General features: G+C 52.8%; 2 protein-coding genes across 3 annotated transcripts; one reads left to right on the forward strand and one right to left on the reverse strand.

The window, feature by feature from the left end:
• The first annotated feature begins 40 nt into the window (after window positions 1–40).
• On the forward strand, window positions 41–5,832 carry Snx17 (sorting nexin 17). Of its 2 annotated transcripts, none has more exons than XM_021161802.3 (15): window positions 41–263; window positions 656–730; window positions 1,583–1,700; window positions 2,201–2,265; window positions 2,513–2,623; window positions 2,718–2,808; window positions 2,944–3,031; window positions 3,248–3,317; window positions 3,755–3,847; window positions 3,945–4,148; window positions 4,520–4,645; window positions 4,786–4,863; window positions 5,006–5,080; window positions 5,171–5,212; window positions 5,293–5,832. In XM_021161802.3, exons 1-15 carry the CDS (start codon window positions 201–203, stop codon window positions 5,404–5,406), a joined length of 1,413 nt encoding a protein of 470 aa, XP_021017461.1. In that variant the 5' UTR covers window positions 41–200; the 3' UTR covers window positions 5,407–5,832. The 2 variants fall into 2 exon arrangements, with proteins under 2 accessions (XP_021017461.1, XP_085692705.1); XM_085836579.1 differs by lacking the exon at window positions 41–263 and adding an exon at window positions 310–436.
• Window positions 5,833–5,912: 80 nt separating this feature from the next.
• Znf513 (zinc finger protein 513) lies at window positions 5,913–9,380 on the reverse strand. Its single transcript, XM_021161799.2, has 4 exons — window positions 8,909–9,380; window positions 8,505–8,660; window positions 7,168–7,755; window positions 5,913–7,080 (listed from the first exon to the last, which is right to left on the reverse strand). The coding sequence occupies exons 1-4, from the start codon at window positions 8,961–8,963 to the stop codon at window positions 6,254–6,256; spliced, it is 1,626 nt and encodes a 541-aa protein (XP_021017458.1). The 5' UTR covers window positions 8,964–9,380; the 3' UTR covers window positions 5,913–6,253.
• Between the last annotated feature and the right edge of the window lie 116 nt (window positions 9,381–9,496).

Raw genomic sequence — 9,496 nt, forward strand, 5'->3', positions numbered from 1 at the left:
TTAGGAGCGTCTCCGGCGCTCGACTACAGCTCCCAGCATGCCGAGGTTGCTGCTCGCAGAGCTGTCGTCCTACAGCCTTCCCACCTCGGAGTTCAGGCCCACCAAAATGGCGAGCTGGGCTGCGGAGACGCGCTGAGTGGCAGAGGCAAGCGAGCAGAGGCGCTGCGAACCTGGTAGTACGGAGCTCTGCCTTAGGGAACATGCACTTTTCCATTCCTGAAACGGAGTCCCGCAGTGGGGACAGCGGCGGCTCCGCCTACGTGGTGAGGAGGTGCTAGAAGCTGGGCCGGGGCGGGGATAACGGGCCGGAGCTCTCGGAGCGGCCTCCAGCCTTCGAACCTCACTGGAAGCCATCTCATGTCTCAGCTTCGTACTTAAGCCACCCCAAGCTCCAATAGGTTCTTCTTTCCCCGGCCAGGCCGCGACTGCTCTGGCGGTGGGCACTATTGTCATCTCCGGGAGGGATACTGCCGCACAAGCGCCCGAGTGTCCTCGGGACTGGGCCTTCTGCTTGGAACCCTGCCCTGGGGGAAAAACAGGCTAAATCCGGAGCGTTGCGCAGACGGATCTGTCAGGCAACTTCCGGACAGGTTTCTGGGGCAAGAGGTGGTTTGCACGTCGACCCTGAGATGTTTGCCTGCTTTTGTGTCCTCAGGCCTATAACATTCACGTGAATGGAGTCCTGCACTGTCGGGTGCGCTACAGCCAGCTTCTGGGGCTGCACGAGCAGGTGGGACTAACAACCCTGTCTAGATGCAGCTTCAAGCCCTTCCATACCCACGGACATTAATCCCCTTTCATTACATCACCCTATAATCACTGCTACAGTGGAAGGTGGACTTTGTTAGCGTGACATTTCCGGAAACTCTCAGAGCGGCCTGTCTCTCACAGTTCCTGTTCTTCCCTATACTCACACATCCTTCCTTCTCTGAGCTGTCTCCTTTTTCATCCTTTGCCCCTGCATGGAAAAACTGAACCCTGTTAGTCAAAGCACATTCCTTTCTGTCACCTAAACTATAACTTGGAAATTCATTCCGCAGATTAATACAAACCATTCGCTGCTTTCCTTGTGTGTTCTTGATCCCATCAGTGTATAAGACGTCCACATGTTTCCCCCCTCACCAGATAGTGAGCTCTGTATAGATAGTGAGTCTCTAGAGAGTCCTGTTTCTACTAGATGTCAGTCCTGAGCAAGTTACCTAATTTCTTCCGGCCTCAGTTTCTCCAGATAAAAAGTAGACTCTTTGATCAGCAAAGTCCCTTCAACACACTGAGCATACTATGACTTTATTATCTGTGCACATAAGTGTTCCCGATAAATGTTCTCTACTGAACAGTCTTGCTATGTAAATCAAAGGGCTCCTGGACCCAGGACCCCGTGAAAAACCACCCTATTAATGTCTTAACATTAACACATACAAGAATTTATACCTAAGATCTTTGGGGATCCTGACTCTGCCAAAGTCATCTTTTGTCACATGTTGCTTGTTACAAGAACCCAGGAGGACTTGGGTGAGTCTTAGTTGTCACCTCTCGGTTCCTGTGTCATGTGAAGAAGAATTGTATCTCTTTCTCTCCATAGCTTCGGAAGGAGTATGGGGCCAACGTGGTTCCTGCGTTCCCCCCAAAGAAGCTTTTCTCTTTGACACCTGCAGAGGTAGAACAGAGGAGAGAGCAGCTGGAGAAGTACATGCAAGCTGGTGAGTGCAAGGATAAACTCTAGGCTGCTGTGAGAGCACGGGGAGAGATTTAAGTCAGGTGGCTCTGTCAAATGCCCCATCTTAATGGTTAGATTTAGGAAGTCTCTTGTCTGATGTTACTTAACCAGCAAAGCAAATAGCCATCGTGGATTTTAAACTTTCCATATTAGTAAAGAAATGTGGAAACTTATCTCTATGAGAAATACTAGTATAATAGTAGAATTACGAGTAATTTGTGGGGAGAACTTTGTATCTCATGTGCTTCAGATTAACATCATTGTTATTTCCCTAGTTCTGTAGACTGGACTCAACTAGATGGCAGCCAAGGGTGGGGCAGGTGAAGAATTTATGCAAACAGTGTGTGAGGTGAGGCCAGCTGGGGGTGTGGCAGGCCACCGTCAGCCCAGGAAATGGGGTTGGGGGACCTACTAAGAGGACTTGGGTGGGGAAGCCAAGAGTGAGTCTTAAGTTACTAGAATATTGTTCTCTTGACTCCACAGTTCGGCAAGACCCATTGCTTGGGAGCAGTGAGACCTTTAATAGCTTTCTACGTCGGGCCCAACAGGTAAGGCTTTGGGTAGAACCCATATTTAAGAGAAGGACCTGATAGGGGACCATGTCATTTTAATTACACGGGTATTTCCTGGCACCTTTACTTTTTTTTTTTTTTTTAAATGGAACAACCACTGAAGTCAAGGCCAGCCTTTATTTAAGGATGATACCGGAGGGAGTTGGGAAAATGGGGTGCATCTAAGCTGGACCCTAGACCTACATTAACAAGGCAGTGTCCCCCATCTCATTTATTCACACAGGAGACCCAACAGGTGCCCACAGAGGAGGTTTCCTTGGAAGTGCTGCTCAGCAACGGACAGAAAGTTCTGGTAACTGTGCTAACTTCTGACCAGACAGAAGATGTCCTGGAGGTGAGGTGGTTGTTGAAGACAGCCCAAGGGCCCAGGGCACACTAGGCCCTGCACTAAAATAGCTGGTTGGTTAAGTTGTACTTCCTGTTCCCAGGCTGTGGCTGCAAAGCTGGATCTTCCAGATGACTTGATCGGATATTTTAGTCTCTTCCTTGTTCGAGAAAAAGAAGATGGAGCCTTTTCTTGTGAGTGTCGCTGGCCTTTACTGCTTGCGCTTCAGGCAGTGAGTTCCTGCTGTGAGAATAGGCCATTTCCTCCAAGCAGGTCCATGGCTTTTCTTCCTCTTTAGTCTGATCACACTTTCCTTTTTAAATCTGTAGTTGTACGGAAGCTGCAGGAGTTTGAACTGCCTTATGTATCTGTTACCAGTCTTCGGAGTCAAGAGTATAAGATTGTGCTCAGAAAGAGGTCAGGGTTGAGCCTTAAAGCAGGAGAGGGCGTGGGCTGGAGGGCTGGGCCTCATACTGAAGTAGCTTTGCGGAGGGAACCGCAGTGGATGTTGTACTCACACCTCCCACCCTTCTCGTTCGGCTCCACCATTGACTACCCCAGAGTTGCAATTGTTCGCTTGCCCATTTTCCATTCTACTTTTGCTTAGCCCTATGACCCATTTCCACCTCACAGTTATTGGGACTCTGCCTATGACGACGATGTCATGGAGAACCGGGTTGGCCTGAACCTGCTTTATGCTCAGGTGAGTTTGGAGCTGACTCAGAACTCTTGCTGGGAAGTGACTCTGGTATTCCACTTTCCCAAGAAAACTCCATGACTGGTTCCCAGGTCCTGAGGAAGTTCCTAGAATATTGGTCAGAGCTCCTGACACTGACTGTGAACTGATAAGGTCAAGGCCTCACTGCAGTTACTTCTCAGCTCAAGATGACAGCAGAGCTCACTTTGTTTTTTTTTTTTTTTTCTCGAGACAGGGTTTCTCTGTGTAGCCCTGGCTGTCCTGGAACTCACTCTGTAGACCAGGCTGGCCTCGAACTCAGAAAATCTGCCTGCCTCTGCCTCCTGAGTGCTGGGATTAAAGGCGTGCGCCACCACGCCCGGCTCAGAGCTCACTTTGATCACTTCACTGGAAGTACTAACTGGGATCCCCAACTTTCCATTCGTTGTCTCCACTGTATGTAGACGGTGTCAGACATTGAGCATGGCTGGATCCTGGTCACCAAAGAGCAGCACCGGCAGCTCAAATCTCTGCAAGAGAAGGTCTCCAAAAAGGAGGTGAGCTGGGTTTTGCCTTGTCCCCCTGCAGAGGTTACTAGCTCTGAGCTACTCCCTGTCTGTCTCCTAACTAAGCACACCGGTGGACATTTTTCAGTTCTTGCGGCTGGCCCAGACTCTGCGGCACTATGGCTATCTGCGCTTTGATGCCTGTGTGGCTGACTTTCCAGAGAAGGACTGCCCTGTTGTGGTGAGCGCAGGCAACAGCGAGCTCAGTCTGCAGCTGCGACTACCAGGCCAGCAACTCCGTGAAGGCTCTTTCCGGGTTACCCGAATGCGGTGCTGGCGGGTCACCTCCTCTGTGAGTTTCTTTTCTTTTTTTTTTTTTTTAGACATCTAGTTATGGTTATGCTATTACTGGCCTGGAACTGTGTAGCCCAGATGTCTTTGAACTCATGACCCTCCCACCTCAGCTTTCCAGTGGCTACAATTAGCACACCTGGCTTTCTTTTGTGACTGGGCTTTTTTTTTTTTCCGGATCTTGCGGCTGGCGCAAACTCTGTGGCACTATTGCTATCTGTGTTCTGATGCCTGTGTGGCTGACTTTCCAGAGAAAGTCAGAATAATGGGAGGCATTCTGAGATGGAGATCTGGCAGGCCTTAAGCTTCCAGGCTGCAGAGATCCACAACTTGGCTGACATGAATTCAGCCTGACCCCTATTCCTCTTCTAGGTGCCACTCCCTAGTGGGGGCACGAGCAGTCCAAGCCGGGGTCGGGGTGAGGTGCGCCTGGAACTGGCTTTTGAATACCTCATGAGCAAGGACCGGCTACAGTGGGTCACCATCACCAGCCCACAGGTATGAGCCCACTCAGAGCTCTTATGGAGCCCTCAGGTCCCCAAGTGCAGGCTTCTAGGACTCCATGACGGGGAGTCCATGCTGTAGACCTGGGCGGGGATAACTTCTTTTGTCAGACTGAGTCACCTTCTTACCCTTAGGCTATCATGATGAGCATCTGCCTGCAGTCCATGGTAGATGAGCTGATGGTGAAGAAATCTGGGGGCAGTATCAGGAAGGTAAGCGGCAGAGACTGAACAGCTGAGTGGCTGTGCTCTCCCAGTTTGTCCTAGGAGTAAGGTTTCTCTTGGGAGGAAGGGGAAGTGGTTGGGCTCTGAAGTGAATTTTCTCTCTGTATCAGTACTTTGGGTCTGTTCTCAGATGCTGCGCCGGCGGGTGGGGGGCACCCTGAGACGTTCAGACAGCCAGCAAGCAGTGAAGTCCCCACCATTGCTCGTAAGTTATGTCAGCTAGCACCTTGGCTCCCAGCTCAGCCTTGCCTTCCCGCTGCTCCTAAATCTAACCATTCTGCCTCCTTCCCCCCAGGAGTCACCAGACGCCAGCCGGGAATCCATGGTGAAACTCTCAGTGAGTTACAGGGTTGGTGAGGTTGACTGTAGGGCCTCACAGGCTGCCACCCTCTGACCCTCCTCCCACCTCTGTTACAGAGTAAACTGAGTGCTGTGAGCTTGCGGGGGATTGGCAGTCCCAGCACAGATGCCAGTGCCAGTGCCATCCACGGCAATTTCGCCTTCGAGGGCATTGGAGATGAGGATCTGTAATCTCAGCTGCCTGGATGTCTGCCCTCTACCTGAGAGATTTATACACACTTGCCCTGTGCCTGTGCTCCCACGTTAGGGGAGTCTCTTCCTATTCCCTTCCCACTTCTCCTTGTTCCTCTTGGCCAGGGGCCTCCTAACTATACCTTCCCTTTTCCTGGGCTGGCTACACAAAAGATCACTGTCTCTTTTTCAGAGCTGGCCCTTGATGCCAAATTAGCATTTAGTATTTTGCACAAAGTCTAAGAGACCGTGGCTACCTGCCTTGGAGAGGAACTCTAACACTCCATGGGTTGTTTCTGGCTTTTGAGGAACTCCAGCACTCCATGGGTTGTTTCTGGCTTTTCAGGGCCTGGGCAAAGGGTGGGCAGAGGTCTGTGAATGGTCTGAGCAGCTCCCCATCATTAAACTCAGCCTGATTGCCGCCTACCTTTGGTTCCCTCTCACTGCCCCTGTCAGAAGGGGTAAGGCCTAAATAGTTGCCATTGCCAATTCAGCAGAGACATGGCTCTGTTAGTGTTTCCTTTATTATAAAGCACTGAAATAAGTTAAAACAGTAAAAGGCTGGGCAGCTCCCAACCAATTCATCCATAGCCCCTGGGAGCAGTGGCGGTGAATCCAAGGCCCTAATCACTTAGCTCATCTGGTACGTGAGCTAAGACAAGGTCCCCTGGTCTATATGGCCCCCTGACCATGGGATTCAGGCTGGTCCATATAGTGCCTAGGTTAGTCTGTGTGGAGCCCCTGACCAGCGGGGGAGAAAGGGAAAGGTGGTTTCTAGTTCATTTGTATAAAATGCAGGAGGCATAGGGCTAATTCCTAGAGCCCCAGGTAAAAGAACCTAGTTAGTTCAAGGTGAGTCTGAATGAAGAGCCCTGCTACCAGTAGCACCCAGGGCTGCTGGACCCCGAGTGCTCAAAACAGAGGGTGGGCTATGAGGTGGGGCCCAGCCCTCAGGGGCAGAGAGACCAGGCCCTCCTGCTCCACCATGGCCATGCACCTTCTGATGACGCTTGTAGTTGTCCCAGTGGCCTGTGGTATAGGCGCAGGTGGCACAGCGGAAGGGCTTCTCGCCCGTGTGTCGCAGCATATGACGTTTGAGGTTCATACTCTGGTTGCAGCTGTAGTTGCAAAGGCTACACCGAAAAGGTTTGTCACCAGAGTGGATTCGACCATGACGCTTGAGGTTGGCCAGGTTGCCACAGGCATACGGACAGAGGGGGCACTTGTAGGGCTTTTCTCCTGTGTGGACGCGCTGGTGCCGTTTCAGGTTATCCAGATGAGCAGAGGCGTATGGACAGCGGGCACAGCGGAAGGGTTTCTCACCACTGTGAGTCTTCATGTGCCGAGCCAGGTGGTTGGGGTAGTGAGTGGCAAAGGGGCATAAACTACAGGCAAAGCCTTTGTCACCAGGGCCCTGGGGTCCCCCACTGGCAACCCCTCCAGCCTCTCCTCGCATGCAGCGCCCACACATGGCAGCTCCCAACCTGCTGCCCTCACCCTCCTCCAGTTCCTGTCCACAGCCCCGACAGGTCCAAGGGAACAGTAGCTCTGGCAGTGGTTCGGATCCAGTTCCACACAAGCTCTCCCCTTCACCCCGCAGCTGCCCACAGTCTGGCAGGAAACTGGCACCACCTGGTGGCACATGAAGACTCAAGTCTGGCAGGATCAGCGCATCTGTGGGAACAATGAGATATGGGCCATTAATCCAAGCATCCCTATCGCTACCTACTCATGTCCCAAGATGCCTGGTGTTCTTTTTACCTTCTGATCGTTGGGGCATTGTCCCCTCCTGCTCTGTGGGACTGGGAGGCCGGGTTGGTCGAGGAGCACAGCATCGAAAGCCACAGGTTGGGCAGGGAGGAGTGGGAGGCCCTGTGTGGGTGCGCTGATGCCGCCTCAGGTTGCCCAGGCTGCTGCAGGCAAAGGGGCAGTGGGGACAGCGGTAGGGCTTCTCGCCAGTATGGGTGCGGGTATGTCGCGTCAGGTTGACGAGCTGGGCTGAGGCGTAGGGGCAGCGGCCACAGCGGAACGGCTTCTCCCCGCTGTGTGTCTGCATGTGCCGCTTCAGGTGGCTCGAGTAGTGGGACACGAAGGCGCAGAGCCGGCATGAGTACAGTAGCCGTGGGGGCAGCGGGGGCCCCCCACCCGGCCCTCCTGCCCCACAACACGGCCCCTCACCTGTCGGCCCCCCACACAGCTGACAGGCTGGGCCTGGCCTCTCACCCCTGGCCTCCCCTGGACCCCTGGCTGGTTCCTCAACTTCACTCTCCGCACTTAGTGCGCGGCCGCCCCCAGACTCGTCGTCACTCAGCCCATAGGGAAGTCCAGGTCTGGCCCCCTGAGAGTCTCCTGGTGAAACGTATGGAAAAAAAACAACCGGTCAACATGGCTCAAGTCTGAGTTCCAAACTTCTCACATGTAGTCCCACCTATTCTTCCTCATCCTTGATTTGGTCCTACCTCTGAGCCTAATTACTAACACCAGGGTTGACAGGTCATTTTTAACAAATGGAAACTATCATGAGCTTGAAGTAGGGTGCAGGCTGATGTGAAGCAACATTAATTCTTGAGACAAGAAAAAAATATAAAGATCCCAAGATCTTTTTTGTAAGCTCTGGTTTAGTAAGGCTCTTTTTTATATAAGGCTGGTTATGAAATGAAAGCCTTCTCAAGCAGGCACAATTTAGAGGAAGTGGAAACAATGAAGTGCAAACTACACAGAAAGGGCAGATTCGTTTATATGGTTTTTCTCTGACTTTAAAAATAAATGAGAGACTTAAGGATAGAAACTGAAACCTCAGTACAAAAGGATCTACTAGGATCTACTGCTACTGGTCAAGAAGAGTTTTAAGAGTAGCTTATTTACATAATTCCCTTGCATGAACCTCTTGAGGTGCGCATAAGAACTGGGGCTACCCACCCTTGTATTCACACCACCTTTAGCCTGGACCCCAACTTCACCTCAGCAAAATGATGCTTCTGAGGGACCTTTAGGGAGTTCTAGGTTGTAGAAAGTGGTGTTCTGGTCACTGGCACCGCCTTCTAAAGGGCTTGAGTTACCAATTGCCACTAATCCTAAACCACGACCCTTAAACACACCTTCAGAGTCTCTCTCAAAGCCCATGAGCTGGTCGTTGTGGCCGTCACCTTCATCCTCTTCCTCTTCCTCTTCAAACTCCAGATCTTGGCCTAGTAGCAAATCGCTCTCCAACACCAGGGCCCCAGGACCTTCGTCGAAGGAATCTTCAGTATCCACTAAAGAGGGGAGGGTGCTTGTGGAATCTCCCTCCCGAGCAGTACCCATAATCCGAACCAAGGAGCCAGCTGTTGTGAACTGCACTTCCCGTACTCGATGACCCTCAGGTTCCTTTAATACTCTGGTAAGGAGCGAAGATCCCAGATCATCCGCCCCTAACCCTCACGAGTCCCCCTCCACCCTGACCTGAGCCCACTCTACTGACCCCACCCCTGTTCCTCCCAGCTCAAGGCCCCTGACCCCTGACCTTTGACCCCCTCGCATTTCACGGGCTGTGGATGGCTTTGCTTCCTTCGGGGCATCGTGACCGGCTCCAGCCCGACGCGCCTCCGGCCCGAGGCCTCCCGGCCCCGCCCCTCCCAGTTCGGCCCTGCCGTCGGTCCTTGCTCTTAGGATCCACGAGCCGCCCCCATACACCGGTGCGGGCCCTGGGCAGCCCCTGGCCCCGGCCCCGGAGCCCAGCTCAGGTCGCTCCCGCCGCCGCCGCCGCTTCCATTCATGGAGCCCCCTACCCCCCTCCGAAGACCAGCTGGTACCTCCGTACCCGCTTCCGCTTCCGCCACCGCAGAGCAACACGGGACGCGTAGTTCATGGGCTGTACAACGGGAGCGCAGCCGCAGCATGACCAGGAAGTGATTGTGATGCGCTGCTAGCCAACCAATCAGAAGCTGGATGCGTAACCCAACCAGCCAACCAGGAAGAAGGTACCCTGCCCCCTCCGTATACGAACTAGGAAGTCATGCCTGAAGGCGAACAGCGCCAGGATGGCCTCCAGCGGGCTGCTTGCTCAGGAGTTAAGACTTCCAGCTCCTGCTCCATTCACTGCTCTCCCTCC

This window comes from Mus caroli, unplaced genomic scaffold, assembly GCF_978045245.1.
Source record: "Mus caroli unplaced genomic scaffold, Mus_caroli_1 scaffold_4, whole genome shotgun sequence".
Classification (NCBI taxonomy): Eukaryota; Metazoa; Chordata; class Mammalia; order Rodentia; family Muridae; genus Mus; species Mus caroli.